This window comes from Pelmatolapia mariae, linkage group LG22 (genome assembly GCF_036321145.2).
Source record: "Pelmatolapia mariae isolate MD_Pm_ZW linkage group LG22, Pm_UMD_F_2, whole genome shotgun sequence".
Classification (NCBI taxonomy): Eukaryota; Metazoa; Chordata; class Actinopteri; order Cichliformes; family Cichlidae; genus Pelmatolapia; species Pelmatolapia mariae.
The window spans coordinates 32,453,221-32,474,784 of record NC_086245.2 but is presented as its reverse complement, the minus strand read 5'-3'; the positions used below and the strand labels follow the sequence as shown (position 1 = coordinate 32,474,784).

Below are 21,564 nucleotides of genomic sequence, written 5' to 3'. Positions count from 1 at the left end.
CAATGAAAAATTGAATCACTTCCTGTTTTATTTAAGCAGATTATAATTCAAGACATTTTATCACCTACATATTTATAATCCAGTATCTGTGCAACTTCAACCCCATAAAGATGTTACAGTCCAGAGGAAGATAACAGATGGGCCAGAAAATCCATATTATGTGTGCTTACACACACTCTACCAGCCCGTCCACACTGGAGGTGTGTGCCCTGGCATCAGCTCTGATCATGGATTGACCTTGCTGACCACAGTCTCTCCCAAGGCTTCCAGCACCTCCCGCTTGTAGTCATCAAAGTCTCCATCAATCTGGTTGATGGTACGGTCCTCCACCACCCAGAGCTGGCACTGTGTCTCTGTGATGAGCCGTGCATCGTGACTCACAATAATCACAGCTGGACGAGAAAGTCAAGATGTTAATGCTCCGATACACACTGGAGTCTAAAGATTTATTGATAAAACCAAAGCTCACTCATTCTTTTGAGTAAGAGGCAGAAATGTAGTACAAATATTATATTTTAACTGAGCGTCTACATGTACCCCTAGCTGCCTACTCCACGATGTTGCAGAAGTCCCTACTTTTTCATTTATGACTTTGGTGCTGGTTAAGAAACAGTTGCAGTTACTTTTCTATGTATATAATTATTCTGAACGTCCACACGGTGACAGTGTGGGCACATAACTGTGAATGTGATAGCTTAAAATTGATATGGGTGTGTCTGCTAGGAGGCCTTTATTGTACTAATAAAGGCAGGCACACCCATATCATTTCGAAAGGTACTGCCCAAGCCAGGAGTAAACAGAGGAATGGAGTAATTTAAAAGTATTTAAAATAAATTTCCCAAATATGGGATAAATAAAGAATTTCTTAATTGTTCCACAGACACCTTCCATAGTAGTGCTTTCCATCTAGCACATTACTTCAAGTATTTGAAATAGATGTGTGAATTATGTGAGCACTTAAGCAGTAAGAATAGCCATCCTTACTGAACTGATCAAGCAACCAGTCTTACCTCCTTTGTATTCATTGATGGCCTCTGATAAAGCATCGATTGACTCAATGTCCAAATTGTTGGTAGGTTCGTCCTGTGAGACAAGATGCGATTAATCAACAAGATAGTAGATAGTATTCATCAAGAGGGAGAGCAAAAGACTGAACAATACCAAGATCAGTACGTCAGGCTGACGACAGGCCAGTTCAGCAAACACTACTCTGGCTTTCTGACCACCTGATGAAGACAAAATCCAGACACTATTAGAAAATATTTCCTTCACAAGACAGTACAATAAACATTCTCGTTCACCAGTTTATGTTTATACCAGAGAGTTTGGAGATCTGAATGGTGTGGGCGTGGCTCTCGAGGCCAAAACGTCCCAGGCACTTCCTGCCATCCTGGTAGGGAAGATTGAAGTTCCTCATCAAGTACTCTGTGGCTGTTTCCTCCATGTTAAGCTGATCTGCATACTGCTGGTTAAAGAAGCCCACTTTCTGCACACAGAAAAAAAAAACCTACATGTTAGCTGATGAAAACAGTATTTCAGATTTCCACATAGGCTATAGTTTCAGTGTTTTCTAGTAAAACAGAAGGCAAATTTTGTGGTCTACAAACTGAGAGCAGCAGGACTTCTCTTCATATCATTCTGGGCAAAGTTAACCTTGGTTTCATCTGTCTGAACAGTTTTTCTCAACTTTCCAGCCTCTTTCATATGTTTTCCAGCCTCATTAGTCCCATTGTCTGGTGTCTCACAAATGGCACTGTACCACAAAGTTGATCTGAATTCCAGTGAAAAGCTACTAAATTGTGCAAAAGTCTTCAGCCAAACCTCCATTTTTTTGTCTTTTTGAAAAGCTTTTTTTTTTATGTTGGCTGCTTTTTCACACTCTATGGTGTGCAGAAATGGAGGAAATTTGACAAATGGAGGATAAAACAAGAGGCATTCCTGAACCCTCATTAGAAAATGTAGCTGTCACAAAGCCATTCTTAAGGATGAGTTCTCAACCACAGAGAAAGACCAAGGTATGACAAATCCCACCAAAACTGAACTGAAAATCAGTGGGAGCTGATCTTATATAGTGATGAATCCAATTTTCGATTCAAATCATCATCGACATATATGGACGAAGTCAGCAGAGAGGTAAATAGTGAATGTCTAGAGTCATTTGTAAAACATGGTGGCGGCTCTGTCATAATTTCATACTGCATTTCAGGCTGTGTCAAAACCTACAGAACACATAAGTGGGTTGACCATCGATATGTAATACCATCTAGAAAGGGTCTAATTGGCCACTGCTTCAGTTTTTAGCATGACAATGATCCCAAATATAATATGTCAGTGCAGTGAACCGAAACCATACAGTGGAACATTATCAGCTAAGGATCAACTTGCACAGAGCCCTGACCTAAACAATGTGGGATCACCTTCACAGCGAATAAAACAAAAGACAGCCAACATCCAAAGACACTTGTAGAATAAAGATCTCAATAAACTGTTTGGTACATCGACTTTTAAATATTAGGCTAAAAACCCTACAATATTAGAGAGAAACCCCTCTGTAAGCATCAATAGAGGGAAGGAAAAACTCCAGGACCAGGCTCAGGGAGGGGCAGCCATCTGCTGTGCCTGTGTGGAGGTCAGGCGAAAGAAGACAGCAGAGTAAGACAGGGCTAACAGCCAAAGTACGGGAGAGATTGTCCAGTTACATCTGAGCTGCTGAAAGTGGGGTACTATGTATCAAAATGGTTGCAACTGTTAAAAAGTAAAACCCTTCAAGCATCAGTAGGAAGTTACTCACCAGCCGATGATTCTTCCTCATCTCACCTTTAGTCTGAAAAGTGAAACATCCAGTTAAGTCAGCAGATTGTAAGTTTTTGTAAACTAGAATATTACAGCTTTACATCTCCAGCCTTACAGGATTTAATTTGCCAGTAAGCAGTAACAGCAGGGTACTCTTTCCAACACCATTGGGTCCAACTATACAAACTACAGCAGGAAGAGAAGAGAGAAATAAAACTTGATACATTACAGAACACTCATCTATAACCACGTATCTTTTCATGTCACAATCTCATTCACAACAACACAGTGAGCTCCTTCAGTGCATTCACATTTAGTTTAGAAGATGCTAGGTAACAGGTGGTGATGTAATCCTTCCTGTATAGAAATGTGTATCACAAGCCTACAAGCAATAACATGGAATACAATCTGGATAAAACAGAAAGACGCAAAACAAAATCTCAATGTCTTCGATTTCAAAGTCTTTACCCTGGAAGGAGTTTTTCAAAAGCTTTGTTTTCAGTTACCTAAAATGCCATTTACGTGTAGATGAGAGGCTAAAAAGTACCCGATTACTTACTGAAAGTGTTCTTATGAAGCGGAATACTTACTCCTTGATTCCATGTCAATACCAAAGTCCACATTTTTGAACAGCAGCTTCTGACCCTCATAGCCAAAGTCTACACCTGCAGGTGGCACAAATGTTTTCATCAACAAGATGAAATGACTGTTACATTATTAAACAAGCCACAGGAAATCTTCTATATTATTGCTTTTCTGTCCTAAAGATGGCATCATTTAAAGTATTTACTGAACACACACAGAGTCCACTTGTTAACTGCTTTATGTTGATATTTATACACTATTAGGACCCATGGACAGAACCAGAATCATAGTAGGTAACCTGTCAGAGGAAAGAGTAACAAATAAAGTGTTTCCATCTACTCACTATACTGGTGAAGTAAGTAGATGAAGTGTATTATTTTGGTTTAAATTAAAAAATGAAAGAAGACATGCTCAGTAGTAACAGCAGTAGCCATGGATGGATGGATGGATGAAGTGTGCCAGTAGGGCTGGGCAATATATCGAGTTTTCAAATATATCGATATATTTTTATACAAGATATAAGTTGTCCCGACTAAAGGTTGGAGCACTACTAGTATTTTCACCATTTACAACAGCGCCATAAAGTGCAAAATGAAGAGTGTGTGAAACTGTGTGCTGTATCCCAGACTGCGAAGTCTCCCAGCCTCCTGCCCCGAAACAAACCACCTTACAAAACTCGTATACCGTATTTTTCGGACTATATGCTTACACTAAAATCCTTTCATTTTCTCAAAAATCCATAGTGCGCCTTATGTATGAGTTCTGGTTGTGCTTACTGACTGCAAACCAATTTTATGTGCTACACGGCGCTCCAAAATCTGTCAAAAATGTTTTAGTTCGACTTTGGTAAGCTACGGAGCTGCACCGCTTGATGGATTGTTGGAGCATTACGGCTACCGTAGTCAGGAGCCTCGCAGAGTGATACGTACTGTGCTTCAACGTAATATTACCGTATTGTGTGTGTATAAGGACCATAAATGGCACCTGTTAAGAGACACGGTTGCGAAGCAGACTTCAAACTCCAGGCTGTCAGTCACGCAGTAGAACTTGGGAACAGAGCAGCTGTGAAATCTGTCTTTGTTATTATGCTCAGCGTCTTTTAGTTTACATTTTTACTGCACAATTGTGAGCTTTTTGTTATGCACAAAAACAACATTGTTTTATTTTATTTATGAAGCATTATTATTTAATAAATGCTGATAAAAAATTACGCAAATAAATTATGTACATCTACGCTGTATGTTAATAAAAGTGCCTGTGTGACATCTGGGACACAGCCTGGACTAAGAACTCTCTTTTTGTTCTTACTTCATGGCTTTAAAAAGAAAATATCAAGATATATATCGTATATCACCATCTAGCTAAAGAATATCGAGATATGAATTTTGCGCCATATCACCCAGCCCTATGTGCCAGTTAAATAAAGGTAACTTTGAGCACAGTTTGGGTAAAGGTGATCACTGTGTAGTTTCACTAAAGTGAGACCAATAAGGTGGGAGCAGTAGCGACTGTTGCCTGGGATACTCAGATGGTCCAGAAAACTGTGGACAGACCAATACCTTCTGATTTGGATGGATGAGCTAAAGAAGAAACCTTGTTTAATTCTTTCCTGCATAAAAACACTTAATGAGGTTAGAAATTCCAGTTTTTCAAATGTAACAGAGGCTGTGACCAATGGAACCAACACGAACCCATACCAGGCCAAACAACAGGATTAAAGGACATGTTTTCCATGTTTTTTCCAAAGTTAGTTCACTCAGTGGTAACTGTAACCACCAGAAAAAAACAACACACACTCACTATGGGAAGATGGCAGTGGACAGATATAAAAGCAGTGAGGAAGATTTCTACATTAACTTCCTGCCCATCTCTTACTCATTCATTTAGAAAGATTTGGTTTATGGGTGCCCAGACCACAGCAAGCTCTGTTTCATATTTGAGATATTCACGTGTCGCTTGTCCTGAAACATTTCCTGTATAGCTGGGAATCAGAGAGAGTAGACTGAATGCTTGGCACATGTGCACATGTTCTTACTATGCAGTCCCAGTATGGGTGGTGAGAGAGGAGGTGGGTTGGGGAAGGTGAACTTTACGGTGTACTCTTTGGGTCTTTTCAGCAGCTCTGTGGCCTCCTGGCTCTCCTCCTCCTGACCTCCCTTCTTCTTGCCTTTCAGCTGCTTTCTGGTCAGGGCCTCCTTAGTCTGTTTCTCCTGAAATGGAACAACGTAAGTGATGTCAGCAGGGAAATTAGCCTTACAGATGGATAAAAGTGTCACCTGGAAATTAAGAAATATTTTGCTGAGTCTAGACCTTGCAGGCATATTATAGCAGCATTAACTGCAACAGAATGATCAGCTGATCATTGTTTAAATTTTAAATCCTTCTTCTCCTGGTTGAAAAGACAGTATTTTTGTAACTAGTTTATTTGGTGCTCAGGTGTACTTGAGTGAAGAGAAAGCCATACTCACAGCCTGTTTGGTAGACTTGCCACCAGCCTTCAGCTCTTTGAGTTTCTTCTCCTGTTTGTCGTACTGTTTCTGCAGTTCTTTCTGCTTCTGCACGTACATCTTCTTGAAGGTCACTTAAAAAAATGAGGAAGAACTGAGGTAAAGCTGTCCTAATGTCTTTAACTAAATCACATAGTTTCGCACAAACTTCTCTCTCTGCAAGTAATTAGTGACTAGCGATGATACATTGTCACTTACAATAGTTCCCTCTGTAATAGTAAAGTTTCTGGTTGTCTAAGTGGACGATATCTGTACACACATCGTCAAGGAAACTCTGGTCATGGGAAACTATGAGGAGAGTCTTCTTCCAGCCTTGAAGGTAGCTGCAGGTGGGAAAGAGAATAGTCAATAACAACAAATGAGTCACATTACTAATACTGAAGCTACTTTCATAGCTGATGGAAGATGAAGACTGTAGGAAAGAAAAATGTGACGGTTTTTTTCTGTACAGCAATTTCAATAAGTTAACAACAAATCATGGCAATGTTGTTCATTTTTCACACGAACCAAATTTAAACGAGTTAAGAAATAATTAAGATAAGACCTACTTGTCCAAAATTATGCAATCATAATAATAATGGTTAAATGTCATTTAATTCACTGAAATCGGAGACAGAAAAAGGGAACAAAAGAGGGAAGGACAGAAGAACAGGAAGTTCTTTCCAACACCACTGGTTCCAACAATACATGTTGGAAAGTGTATGGAACTACACCATACTTAGAGACTTGAGTCTCTTTCACTGTGAGAAGTAGGCTAACATGTTTCATGAGCTCTAATAAGAGGATACACAACCTGTTAGAAATTTAAATTAGCTGTTATTGGTTAGAAAGATGACTCGTACTTGTTAAGCCAGATAACGGCATTCAGATCCAAGTGGTTGGTGGGTTCATCCAACATCAGTAAAGTGGGCTCCATGAACAGGGCTCTGTGGGCACAGAAGTTAAGGTTGAGACAGGTTTATGCTATACCAGTTCCACTGAGGATGTTTGCTACAGCGTACCTGGCCAGGGAAACTCTCATTCTCCACCCTCCAGAAAACCTCTTGGTGGGTCTGTTCTGCATCTCAGGAGTGAATGACAGACCAGCCAATATCCTTCTCGCCTTGGCCTCAGCTGCTGCAGCTCCTATTGCCCTCAACTCTTCATAGACCTGTGGAGAGAAAAGTCAGATAATCAGCATACAGGCATACAGGTCAGCAAAGATCACCAAAGGACTCTTAATGTGGGTCCCTTATTAATGGGAAGGCTGTCGACAATTAAGGGAAGCACCGTCTGCCAGAACATTGTGAGGAATTATTTTACTGTTGGATGGTTTTTCCCAGTAAGTCTGTTTAAGCTGGTTAGTTCATTTCTAACCTGACAGTATTTTTTGTATATCACAGTTGCTATAAAGGGGATCTCTTTTAATTTTACAGTTACAGTCCCCATTTTCACTTCATTTATTTAACTGATATATTAAATAATTTGATATCACAATCTCAAAGAATTGTAAACAAATAAAAGTCAAACGTTACATCTCTACCTAATGCTGAAACTGAGCCTTTGGCTCAGCAATGAAAGTACTGAAATACACTTTACGTGGCATGCCCGAGGGTGTCTCTGCTGACAGTGCTGTATTAACTTACTGTTAATGCATTTAAAGTTGAAGGTTAACTTGTGGCCACCATAAATTAGGAAGCCTTTATTAATTTGTAAAATATGGCAACAGGACTATGTTCATAAGATGTATACTGTATCAGGTCTGGTAGTACACATGGACACCAACCTTATCCAGCCTCTCAGCTACACTATCCTCTCCCTTTTCCAGACGAGCCTGGAGCTGTTTCTCCTCTTCGAGAAGCTTCAGGCGGCGAGTGTCCGCCTTCAGCACCGCCTGAACTGCTGGCGTGTCATCAGCTACCACCTCTAACAAACAAAAGCATTCCACAGAGTCAATGGGTTATAACAAAGGGCACACGGCAGAAAAACAACAGAGCACAAGAGGGACTTATCGCCTACCCTGTTCACACAGCAGCACATCAATGTTAGGAGGAATACTGAGAGCTCTATTAGCTATATGCTTCAGTAGAGTGGTCTTTCCTTTTCTGAAAGAAAAAATGAACATGAGAAATCGTATTATTTCTGATTCAAAGTGCCTGGTGTGATTTACATATGTCCTGGTGTTTGAGCCCATGCTGAAGAAACCAAGTAGTGCTATAAACGAAAAACAAAACCAAACATTGAAGCACACATGTATATTAAAAAAAAATTCCTCTCTCGCCCCTGCAGGCGGTCTGTCCTCCAAGCTCAGGTCCTCTACCAGAGGCCTGGGAGCTTGAGGGTCCTGTTCAGTATCTTAGCTGTTCCTAGGACTGCGCTCTTCTGGACAGAGATCTCTGATGTTGTTCCTGGGATCTGCTTCTCGTGTTCCTTCTACCTGATGTTGCTGTCATTCGGTATCACTACATCTATCACTAAGGCCGTCTTCTTCCGCTTGTCTACCACCACTATGTTCGGTTGGTTAGCCACCACGATTTTGTCCGTCTGTATCTGGATGTCCCACAGGATCATAGCTCGGTCATTCTCCACCACCCTATGGGGTGGTGTCCCAAAGTCAACCAAACTTTGACTTTGGGACTACCAGGCCGTATTTGGCACAGATGTTTCTGTATACTATGGCGGCCACTTGGTTATGGCGCTCCATGTATGCCCTGCCTGCTAGCATCTTGCACCCTGCTGTCATGTGCTGGATTGTCTCTGGGGCATCTTTACACAGTCTGCACTTGGGGTCTTGCCTGGGGTGGTAGACCCCAGCCTCTATGAATCTTGAGATCAGAGCTTGTTCCTGTGTTACCACGATTACTGCCTCTGTGCTGTCTTTCAGTCCAACTTTGTCCAGCCCCTGGTAGGATTTCTGGATGTCAGCCACCTCCTCTATCTGCCGGTGGTACATACCGTGCAGGGGCCTGTCCTTCCATGATGGTTCCTCCTCTTTCTTGGGTTTCTGCTGCCTAAGGTATTCACTGAGCACGCGGTCGGTTGGGGCCATCTTCCTGATGTATTCGTGGATGTTTGTTGTCTCATCCTGGATGGTGCTGATGCTCACCAGTCCCCGGCCTCCTTCCTTCTGCTTAGCGTACAGAATCAGGGTGCTGGACTTGGGATGAAACTTGTCTTGATGTCAGTGGCTTTTATCTCCTCCTTTAGCCAGCTCATTATCCCAGCAGGGTACCTGATCACAGGCAGTGAGTTGGTGTTGATAGCCCAGATCTTGTTCTTACTGTTCACCTGACTCCTCAGGGATTGCCTGACCATGTGCAGGTACTTAATGGTTGCAGCTATATAATTTGTGAAGTGCTCAGCCAACGCTCCCTCATGTGTCGACACTGTGTGGCACTTTGGCCGATTGGGCCCCTCTCAATTTTGTGCCCCTCCATTTTGATGGTTTTCCCATATCAGAGACATGCAGATATACAGAGGAAGATGTTGGAACAGTTTAAAAACTTGAGTGTTTGTGGAACAAACCCACTCAAGTCTTGGGTTAAAGTTTTCACTTCTTTCTTTCTACATCTTTCTACACAGGGCTCGCAAAATCGCTAGCCCGACGTCCCGGGGCTAGCGATTTTTCCAGTCGGGCTACCAGAATCTATCCCTGCCCTGCCCGTTGGGCTATCATAGGAAGGAAAAATATATGTCAATGCTTTTGCATTCTTTCGGAAATGTAGCTGGGTAAATATGTCATTGGCATCGGTGAACCACTGTCAATATGTGACTAGGGCTGCTCAATTAATCGAATTTTAATCTAAATTGCGATCTGGGCTTTCAACGATCATTAAAAATGACTGAGCCGATTGTTAGCACCTCCCTCGTGCTTTACTCTCGCGCTGCTCCGTGTGGCAAATCGAGCGCACCTCTCTGCATTTCGAACACGCGGCACAACAATTAAGAGGAGCTAACAGAGGGAAGCTCGGAAAGCTAAGCAGAAGTTATTTGGAGAGGAGAGTGACTGCCATTGGCTGAAAAGAGAGGTAAAAAAACCCTTCAGTGGTGTGGAAACATTATGGGTTCGCGGAGTCAGACGTGGATCAAATAGACATAGTGTGTAAACTTTGGTGTCTTAGCTGCACCACAGAGCGACATGGCAAAGTTCACTAAACATAGATGTTTACATTTTTCTTTTTTATATTGCAAACATTTGCACTGTTATCAGTATTTGCACACTATTTTATACTATTTTTGACAATCTTTAAAGCCATTATTCAATACATTGTTATTGTTAAATAAATATCATCAAATAATCGAGATCTCAGTTTCAGTGAAAATAATCGCGATTATAATTTTTGCCATAATCGAGCAGCCCTATATGTGACATATTGAAATCGCATTTGAATTTGCACTTGTTTTTTGCTTTCACTTTGCAATCGCACGAACTGTGTATAGAGAGCGACAGTACTGATTGGTGAGAGACTATAATTTGCGCACCAATTCCTCTGACATCGTCTTATCAATTGTTAGTTTACTATGCAAACATGACAAGTGAAATCTCCCGCAGGAAGCTTAAACATGTGAGAGGTTGATCGCGCAGAGAATCGCTGAGCGTTATGTGAGTGCGTGTGTAAAGGCAGCAGGATATATATTTTAGTTCTGCTGAGCCAAATAAGACCGGTCAGGGTGAAGAAGTGACAGCCAAAGAAAAGCTTACCACAAAACGGAAAAGTTATGACAAATCAGACTATAAGGCAAAAAGAAAGTGCAGCTTTATGGTTTCATGGACAAAAGAATTTCTGTGGCTGCAATATGACAAGCTAAATAACCAGTGGTGCACATAAGTGGTCCGCAGGTGTGCATTCGCTGTCAAAATAAAATACGCGCACAAGATAAGAAGTTGCAACGCGTGCGTCCATAAGATTTTCTGGAGGAGGACAGACATTTGTTTAGAACTCTTAAAGATGTCGAAGAAGCTCCTTTAAGCAATTACTTTGGTGTTCCTCCACCTCCAACGAAATGTCAGATGGAGTCCGAACCGCAAAAGAAGCGCGTATTCTAGGAAAAGTGGTTGCAGGAGGTGAGCTGGCTTTAAACAAATGATGAATGCACAGAGATTTGGTGCAGTATGTGCCATGAAAATCCCACTCTAGCGGACAAAAACACTGCCTTTTATATGGACGCAAACGCGCGTTGCAACTTCTTAACTGGTGCGCGTCTTTTATTTTGACAGCGAATGCACACATGTGGACCACTTATGTGCACCCGTGTAAATAGCATAATGTTCTGCCGGGTGTGTTGTTGGTTTCCCTCGATTTCTGAGTCGACAAGTGCCTTTGTTACTGGGACCAGTAATTTTAAGAAAGGCCCTGACAAATGCAAGAAATGGATTATTGCTCAGTCTGCAAATAACATACTAAAAATCAACCTGAAAAATCTGTTTAGAACAGCCTACTATGTTGCAAAGAGTGAACTACCACTGGCAAAATTTAGCAGTCTTTGCAAACTTCAAAAAGCAAATGGCCTACATCTTGGTTCCACTTGCCTCTTACCTGTGATTTCAGGGGAAATTTCAAATTCAGGATCTGACACAGACTGATTCCTGTTGTACAGTTCTTACAAGTTCACAGAAATTTCTGTTCAATTACAACCAAGTATTTGAGCTGATGATTGTAATTTTTATACAATATTGTAATTTGTGTTTCAACAATTTTTTGATTAATGTTTTGTTTTCGTTACAATATATAATATTGTAACGGAAACAAAACAGGAAACAAAACATAAAAAAAATTGCTCCCTTTTTTATTCGGGCTACTTAAATTTATTTTGGGCTACCAAAAACTGAAGAGTCCCTGCCCGAAGGGCTACCAGGGATTTTGAAATTTTGCGAGCCCTGCTACATCAGTGCTTATGTGGTGGTATTGTCTGAGTGGCGACACCTATCGTTCAGGAGAATACTGCAGCGGCTTAACGGCGGTTATAAATATAAGTGACTGTAAGACGAGGTTGTGGCAGAGAACAAAGTGACCATTGTGACGGTAGCTGCTTTACACCACATCCTCAACCAAACTTCAATATAGCATTTTTAAAAAGAAATCTACGGTAATTAAATTTATTGCCCACTGTGGTGCAGTCCATTATCGTAAAATTACATGTTATATATAAAAAAGGGTTTACATTTTAATCTTCATTTCGATGCCATATGTCAGGACAAGACAAAGTGTGATTAAAACGATGCTTTTTAATTATCCAGAAAATGTCCCCCTAAACAAGACATTCAGAAAGGCAGCCTATTAAGATGTCAAAACCACATATTAGTCACGCAACAAATTTTAAATTCCAAATGAGCAGTGTGCCAAATGGTTTTTGTTCGTTAGAGCTGCTTCTGCAAACACTAAAAGAGGAAAATGTCAATCATATATATTTAATCTCTGTTATATTCTGGATATTTATATCAGAGCTATTTCATATCTTTTTTAACTTTGTGATATATTTTATTATTTAATTGAGTTAGTCTGTTACTGTTCTTATTGTCTTGGAGCGACTGTAACCACAGTATTCTCATTATGATTGTGAAAATGTCACACAGCCAAGACACCACGTTTCTTGTTGACTGTAAAGTGAGAGAGTCTCCACATCTGAAAAATTAATAGACCATGTCCCCACCACAACAATAGAAAAATCCATACTGTTTGTACACTGTGCAGCTAAAGTAGCTAATGTTACCATCATGGTTGAAAACACACCCACAAGGCAGAGCTATGTGAAAGAATTTCTGAAAATGAAAAGATTCAAAATGATCTGGAAAAAAAATAAAAAATAAAGATATTCTGTGCAATAGTGCAACTTGAGTGGCTTCATATATTTTCATCCATTTTCTTTTCTTCTCTTCCATCCAAATATTGTACATTAATATAGCCAAATTCCCAAAAGTCAGTTATGAAATGACAGAGCAAGTTTGAAACTGGTACTGAAAAGTGTCTGTGCTGTAAACTGCTAAAGTACTAATGACAAAAAGATATTTACCCATTTGGTCCAACTAAACCATATCTTCTTCCTGCCACAATTAGAAGGTCAGCATTGACGAAGAGCTCCTTGCCATGAGCAGATATGCTGAACCTCTCCAGCTAAAATACACAAAGCAGACTGTCACTGACAGAGATCGGAAAGAATCCTTTAGGAACAGTCTGAAAACAATCTGCCATTAAGAAATGTAGAAAAAAAAAAAATGAAGAAAACAAAAATAAATGAGCAATTCCTATACCTAGTTCATTTTTACCCTTTTCAGTATATGGGCATATGAAATGAAAGGTTTCAAGGAGGCTAACTGCAGAACTGGGAAAACCTAAGCACATCCTTACCACTTTGTCCGGAATTAAAAGGACCACCTGTACAAACAGGTTCAGTTCTGAAGTTTTGTTTGTTAGTCTGGTGTGTTTGTTGGTCAAGTTTTGTTTGTTGGTCTGGTGTGTGTTAACACAATCTTTCTAGCAGATTCACCCCAAGGTCAGATCATGCAATGCTCCAAGAAATGTAAAAAAACCAGCAGTTACATCTCAGACTTTACAGGCCTGAGTTAGCATGTGAAATATTAAAGTTCATGATAGCACACTGAGGAAAAAGACAGTGTGGATGGAGGGACTTTCAGGAAAGGTGCTTCGACAAGCTATTAAATCATGGGGTGTACTTAGTTTTTCAAAGAACTTTATAGAACAGAACTTCAGGCAGTAGTCGTAGAATACTGCAAGTATCAAGAAAGCTATAATAACCTTGATATCAGAGGCATTCTCCAGCATGGCCTGTCTGGAAGACATCTCAGCCTGGGAAATGGAGAAATCTCCTTCCAGTGCATTCTGAGCACGGACACTGGCCACCTGACGCTCATACTCCATCTGAAAGGAATGGCGGACACATGGACACACAACCACACAAATGAGAACAACAGCAAGGCACAAAATATGCTAATTACATCAGAACCACAGAGATTATACCCGTGAACCCACAGTGATGCCATAGCACCCTATGGTGCCTACAAAAATGTGTACGATCCTGCAAGGGCTGCTCTTATATTTTCATTTCACACTGACAGAGCATAAACAGTGATGATGAAGTCTTCTGACTCTGAAAGGCAGTTGCACTATATAGGCCTTCACACGCATATGAACTTAGTGACATTCCATTCTGGATGTGGTCCTGTTGGCTTCATCAGGTGATGGCCTCCAGCTCGCCTTGGAACGGTTCGCAGCAGAGTGTGAAGCGGTGGGAATGAGAATCAGCACCTCCAAATCTGAGGCCATGGTCCTCAGCCGGAAAAGGGCCTACTTGGGCACTCCACCCTTTCAGGGACGAGACCCTGCCCCAAGTGGAGGAGTTTAAGTATCTCGGGGTCTTGTTCACGAGTGACGGGAGAAGGGAGCGGGAGATCGACAGACGGATTGGTGACCGAGTACACAGGCAGTAAGCCATTTACTTTCATGTCAGTTTTAACTGCTTTTAGTTTTTAAATAAGACTCAGCTATTTTCATAGGTTTGGTAGTTCTCTTAACAATTCTGACACAACAGCATAGAGAGTAATTACCTGTTTTTTCTTCTTCTTCTTCTCCTTTTTGGTGAGATTAGCATACAGGTCATCTTCTGGCTTCTTGGCCTGCTCTGCGATGACATCCTCTGCACTCTGAGGGTCACAGTCAGAAAAGGTTTATTCACTAAGCAAAGCAGAGAAGACAAGACAACACCCTTGGAGAAAGACTTACCATTGTGGTGTCACCTATGTCACTACCCTCCTCTTCCACATCTTCATCCATGCTACGTGGTCTCTGAGCAGTTTTTTCTTTCTACGTGGACAGATTGAAAACCCATCATTAGAGAAAAAGCACACCAACTCCATCATTATCCAACAGGTGTCATTCCTCTTGTGCTGTTGTCCAACTTCTTCATGTTCCAGTGACTCTAAGATTTTAAAATAGTAACTGACTGGTACTTGTTTGGTTCTAGGTGTTGCACCTCTTAATTTTTGTAATGTTTCACGGTTGCTGCCAAGAAGACATTGGTATATGATTGTGTTGGTTCTTAAACTCTGTTTTAACAATATATCAGTACAGAAGCTCACAGATTATACAAAGGGAGATATTACAACAGTCTGAAAAGATGAGATTTTCTGTTTATATGTCTCTTCCTTTTAATAAGGGAATTCTTCTTTCTCACTAAGTGCTTAGGCAGGCAATCACCTTAAGGGTTTCTCACTTATATTGTGGGGGTTCTGGCTTGAATATAAAGTGTCCGATATTTCATACTTTTAAAAATTCACATTTCAAGTCTTTGAACTGTGATGGCTGAGATGACAACTACTGCAAATAAATTTTAAGGTTAATGAAATGCAATATAAAAATGTAGTCCACTGACATTTAATAAACTAAGGTCAAAGCTAAGAAGCAAACAGAGAAAATGCTATAGACTGAAATAAAGCTGTGATTAATGCCACTGTAACACAAACACTTTTAAAGTTTGCCATACAGACATTATTTGCTCAGCAAGACATGCATTGACAGAGGTATGGACGTGAGCAGGACTCACCTTGGACTTAACTTCAGCCTTCTTGGTCTTCTTTGTAGGTTTCTCTTCAACATCCTCCTCATCAGACCCTGACTGACAGTAAAAGAATCAGAAACTGCTGTTTAGTAAAGTATAAAATGTCTGTAGACCAACATTACAGACAAGACATATTAAGTGTCCAGCAGCAGACCGAGGGAAATCTGATGCAAGCATGCATTTTTTTTAAAAAGAAAACACTGAGTCAGTCGATGGAATAAAGAAGTCACCAGAGATGTTGACCAGCCTTCTCTTAATAGTACAAAGGTTTTACATTCTGTATGTGCGCTGTTATGTTATCAAAAAGAAAAAAATTCAGAAACTGAATATCAGCAGCACGGTGGTTAGCACTGTTGCTGCACAGCAAGAAGGTCCTGAGTTCAATTCCACCATCAGGCCGGGGTCTTTCTGTGTGGAGTTTGCATGTTCTCCTCGTGTTTGCGTGGGTTCTCTCCAGGTACTCCGGCTTCCTCCCACCATCCAAAGACATGCACTTAGTGGGGATAGGTTAATTGATTAATCTAAATTGCCCATGGGTGTGAATGCGGGAGTGAATGTGAGTGCGAATGGTTGTCTGTCTCTGTGTGTTGGCCCTGCGACAGACTGGCGACATGTACCCCGCCTCTCGCCCTATGACAGCTGGGATAGGCTCCAGCGCCCCCCGCAACCCTGAAAAGGGCAAGCGGAAGTGAATGGATGGATGGATGAATATCACAATGAAAGCTCGGACGACATTGTGGTTTGTGCAAGACTGCTCCACAGGTTGGCTTATATTTTCAGTTTAAAGTGGACATGAAACACTTCATGTATAAAAGCTGGTTTTCTGTTACTAGTTGACTAACATGAACATTCTTTTGGTAAGGTTCTGATGGTGCTAACCTCTTGAGCCCAAATGCCCTGGGGGGCAAAGGGGTAGAGATCCAGTTTCACCGTCCGTGAAGTCAGGTGTTTTATGTAAATACCGGCATGTGTGGTTACAAATGTTACAAACCTCTGAATCTCAGCTAAAAGCACATATAAACCAGTTCTACAACCACCAAACAGCAAAAACAACAAACAATTAACAGAGCAGTTACGGCGTTTCGCAAAATGACCGTAAACACAAACTACCAACCCACGAGTTCACGCGACTTCACGTAACCAAGTAAACAACACATTTTCTAAAAGCCGAGATCTCACAGATTCCAAAACTGCAAGTTTCGGCACGCTCCAGCCAAAATTCACTGAGACGGCCACAAAAGAAGACCACAAACATGTTTCCACGTTTGATAAACAATAACATGAAATCATGGATATAAACACAGTCTATCTGAACCAGGAAGAACCCAGCTTATGTTGTGATTTTAATGCTTTTTTTATGCAGACTGTAGCAGACTGCTGGATATACCAACAGATGCCTTATGTGTCTCTATTGCATTGTCATTAACTTTTGTCTCTTCCATTGTTTGAGTTTTATCCTTGTGTTTCTATGCTCTCCTTCTTTCTCTTCTCCTTCCTGCACCACCCAACCAGTTGCAGCAGAGAGCTTCTTTTGTTTGGTTTCTTGCTAGAAAGGAGTTTTTCCTGTGCTTGCTCACAGGGGATCGTCTAATTGTTAATACTGCAAGGTTCTTCTCTTATATTCTAAAGCCCCTTGAGGCAAGTGTTGTCTGCCTGCACTTAGATAAAGCTACCACATTATGGTCACAGCCATACTGACAGGAATATTAACTGTTAACACTCTAAACCCACATGAAATGGAGTACTGTACCTTTTTTGCAGGTTTTTCATCTTCATCCAAATCACTTTCCTCATCCTCATCACTCTGTCCTTGGCTAAGAGCAGCAAAGATGTTCTCACCCTGAAAGAGACCAGAGATGCTTTACACAGAGTCGGCATGTGAATGTTGATGATGGTAGAGGTCAAGCAGAGTGTTTGTGAGTAGAGTGCTGACAAACCTTTTTCTTACTTTCTTTACTGGAGACAGTGACTGTGGAATCAAAAGATAAGTACATTGAAACAGTATCATACACTTTATGAGGAAAAAGATTGATATTGTTTTAGAAATATACCTGAATCATGTTCCTCATCACTTGCTTCCACTGAGAGTTTTGACAGTGTCAACATGACATTTTCATCATCTGCATCGTCACCTTTTCCTTTCCGCCGATCTTTCTTTTTTTTCTGAGGCTTGAAAAAAATTCAAATGTTACAAGTAGTCAGAATCTTAAAGACACTACTTTTGGTGCTTTATTTAGAATTCAAGACCAGTTTGAGCTTAGTGAGACCATTTCTTTTTCAGCAGGGGCTGTTTAACCTACCTACAGGCAGAAAGATGGATTGCTCCATCACATGCTTTTGAATGAGCTGGAATTCAATGTGAAAAAGGGTGGAGGGGGAGGGGAGTGGGAGGGGGGCAAACAAAAAAACACCCTATGCAATACAATTTCCAATTCTGGTAAGCTGTTCCTGTCTTTTTGTCTGTGTTAAGTTACAGAAAGTGAATGCTGTTCTTTTCAGTTTTTTAGTTGAACACCTACATGTCATTTTGATGGTTACCTGTTTTCCATGCATGTCTTTCACAGGCACCACATCCACCTTTTCAGCTTTGCTATCTGTGGCAAGTTCCTCAAAAAACTGGAAAAAACAAATCCAATGAGACATACTGTCTAAACAACAATAATGCAACAAGTCTCAAGTATTATATTAAACATGTACTCACAGACTTTTTCCCCTTTTTATCTTTCTTCCCCTTTTTGACAGTTTTTTCTGTTGAAAGAAAACCGATTTGAAATTTTACAGAAACACAACTGGGCATCACTGATGTAGGAAATTCTATGTATAAAGCTAGAATAGTAACTGTCATAGCCTAGTAGAATGGATGAGGGAATTTACCAACAGTGTGAGCAAGTGCAAGTCAGTGCGACAAAAGCTATTCTCTTTATTTACTACAAAGGTAGAGTAGAAGCACTATGGGGTTGGCTGGCTTTATGCATGTTTGTTTGTAGACTGCCGATTTCAGAAGCACAAAATTTGAAAAGAAACACGTGCAAATGAATCACACAACCATGACTGACTAAGGTATACTGGAAATGGCGACATATTTAGGGCTAACAAAACATGTCTTGTTTTGCACCTGGTGTGCCGTTGAGAGTTGCTGAGCTGGAAAGAGCTGAGCTTTCCCTCTGGTCTTCAGTATTCCTGCCAACTTAAAATAACACAGTGGAAGGAGTTGGAGAATATTTACACCCCAAAAACCCAAACAAAAACACTAGCTTCCCTGGATGTCTTAAAAGTTCCATTTCTCAATGATCAGAGTGGTTTTCAGCATTTAAGGTTTTTAAATCACATTTCCAGAGTAAGATCACTCCATAACATCTACAGTGAGCACAAAAATTGCATGAGAGTCTGCAGATGGAAATTAGCCCAAGGCTATAATCTGGCATATTTACATTTGTTAAAATGTTCATTAATATGCATTGTCCCTTTTTCTAAGTAAATTCCTGTCATTATTCAACAGTGCACACACCATAGAGCTCTGCACACAGATTACTTTTTTTTTAATTTGTAATGTTGGATCTTAAACACTGACTACAACTTCAGTCAGTTTTAAACATCGTTTTTTAACACCGTTCCATGTGTCACTGAGTGTATTTTTTTGCAAGGACAGTTAGTCGCCCACAGGTGGCAGTGACTCTGTTTTGATAAATACTTGCAACCAAACATAGCATGTAGTTTAATTTACGCTGCAGTGGTTTTACAGCAGGGTAATTCCACGTTTATACAGTAGAAGTTTTCCAGATATAACTCTGCAAAACACCTGTCTCAATCTACAGCGGTCCCTCGTTATCGCGGTAGTTACGGTCTAAAAATAACCCGCAATAGGTGAAATCCGCAAAATAGCCAGCTTTATTTTTTACAATTATTGTAGATGTTTTAAGGCTGGAAAACCCCTCACTACACACTTTATACACTTTTCTCAGACAGGCGTGAACACTTTCACACTTTTCTCTCTTGTTTAAACTCTCTCAAAAGTTCAAACCTTAAGTCCAGTATTATAGAATGAAACCAAAGGCACCCGCAGGCGCCTTTGATGGTGCAAAACACTTCATCGACATTGTTGTGTTTGTTGGGGAGAAATGTACAAACATACAGTACAGCACTTTAGAGTCACACTGCCAGCGATCGAAAAATCATTATTTAAATGATCAGCATCTGTGCTCAGAAATGTACTTTTTTTATAGTCGATTCTACAGAACCATTCACTCCTTTCAGAGCAATAGGATCCGTAGATGAATGATGATGGGCTTGTCGTCTGTTTTAACAATAGTCTCTCAACAGTAGGCTGGAAATTACACAGCCAAATCTGCTGGGAAACAGACTGACATTGCTATACCAATCTTACCACTTACAACTTTGCAGTTATCTTACATGCACACCTAGAAACCAATTCAGAACAACCAATGTCCTTAACATAAATGACTGTGGGAAGAAACCCTAGGCAGGTACAATGAACATGCTATCTCTATTTATATAAAGACCTTCAGGAAGGCTTAGACCACGGGATTTACTATGTGCTGTCAAATCAGTTGTATTTATGTAGTATCAAATCAAAATGCAGTGCCTTTCAGGCAGTTTACCACCTAGATTTACACATGTTAAATCTAGATCCTAGGTACTTTGTAATTGCAAACCCTCTAAAATGCTGCAACATTAGCCAATGTGCACCTCCCTGGCAATTTAACTATATCCGTGCTGACACAGCCCACAGCTATTGTGATTGGCCTGTTCAGTACTGTTGATTCCTCCTGTGCATTTCCAGGTACATTTTCTTTGCAGGTTTAAAATAAATCAATGAGACAATAATAAGAGCTTTAATACAAGGAAATGTAAAAACCTAAGGGTTCGCTTAAAAAAAAGAAAGAAAAAAAGACCACAATTCTTTATTGTGGCAGGCGATGTATACAAAACAGTGGGACACAACATGGTCTTTAACACATAAAACACTATGCAAAAGCTAGAAGGATAAAACAGACTGAATGCTGGTAAGACACTGACCACTTACGTGGGTTACATAGACTCTACAAAGATTAATTACAATAATCAAAATAAGCCGTGACTTCACAACTAAGTCTGCATCAACACTCAAAAGAGGGTTGGTAAAGACTTAACCTTTTATTCTCATTCTACAGATCCAAATACTTAGACACTATGCAACATCACTTTTCTCGTTATGTACATCCTGATTATTTATGCCTCACATCTTGACAAATTATGTCATTCTTTCCAAAGGTTGCTTTTGTGACCAGGACAATGCAATTTTAAATGGAATTACATATTAAGTAGTGGTCAGAAAAACAAACTTTGAAAAGAATAATTCATGTATATATATATATATATATATATATATATATATATTTATATATATATATATGTTAGCTAGTACAATTTATTCGGACCACTTAAGGCTCAGCGACATACCTGTCGTTCATTAAATATCAATTTCTTCTTTTTTTTTTTTTACTATTCTACCTTTATGTTACACGGGTTATTACTAACAGTGTGGCTTTAGCTTAGGAAATGGGTGCGTGATGTAATAGCTTAAAGCATGTTGTTTGCTGATCCATCGTTTGGCATCAGGTTGTTTCCCAAAACCTGTACTCTACAATCACGAACATGAGCTTAGAATCGACCGGTGCTGTGCCTCTGCGTGACCATATTTAAGCTAAACAGCGATTTTGTAAAAGTTGGGCTTCAACAGATCAGACAATACTCAGGATTCATGACAGTTGCGGTTATTTATGAGATAGCGACTGTTGGCAGCGTGCAGTTTTAAATGAAGACTGTACGTTTTCGGTATTGTTTCTGACCCTTTATCTGTGCTACTTATCGTTAACTTAGCTGTAATGCTACTTAGCCTATTGGCTAGCTTCTCACGCGTCTCTCACCAGATGCCGGAGCTGCTTCATCGTCCACCCACTCTGCTTCTTCTTTCACTTTTTTGGGCATTTTATTATTTTAACTACAATTTTCTGAAATTACAGCTGCTAAAATTTTTCTTTTGTTTCTCTTCTTTTTTAAGCCAGTAGGCTTTCACAGCCCCACACACATGTGACACAGCGACCTGATGACGTGAAGATGTCGGATC

At 40.3% G+C, this 21,564-nt stretch overlaps 1 protein-coding gene across 2 annotated transcripts; it reads right to left on the bottom strand.

Annotated features, from left to right (window-relative positions):
- Window positions 1-12: 12 nt before the first annotated feature.
- On the bottom strand, window positions 13-21,555 carry abcf1 (ATP-binding cassette, sub-family F (GCN20), member 1). Of its 2 annotated transcripts, XM_065471408.1 has the most exons (26): window positions 21,365-21,555; window positions 18,553-18,624; window positions 18,139-18,185; window positions 17,976-18,053; window positions 17,489-17,606; window positions 17,375-17,406; window positions 17,188-17,277; window positions 15,423-15,494; window positions 14,603-14,683; window positions 14,428-14,523; window positions 13,619-13,741; window positions 12,876-12,976; window positions 7,884-7,969; window positions 7,651-7,790; window positions 6,887-7,035; window positions 6,728-6,811; window positions 6,084-6,208; window positions 5,847-5,959; window positions 5,414-5,588; window positions 3,384-3,458; window positions 2,909-2,979; window positions 2,792-2,824; window positions 1,318-1,486; window positions 1,162-1,226; window positions 1,011-1,083; window positions 13-392 (listed from the first exon to the last, which is right to left on the bottom strand). In XM_065471408.1, the coding sequence occupies exons 1-26, from the start codon at window positions 21,423-21,425 to the stop codon at window positions 226-228; spliced, it is 2,496 nt and encodes an 831-aa protein (XP_065327480.1). In that variant the 5' UTR covers window positions 21,426-21,555; the 3' UTR covers window positions 13-225. The 2 variants fall into 2 exon arrangements, with proteins under 2 accessions (XP_065327480.1, XP_065327481.1); XM_065471409.1 differs by lacking the exon at window positions 18,553-18,624.
- Window positions 21,556-21,564: the final 9 nt, after the last annotated feature.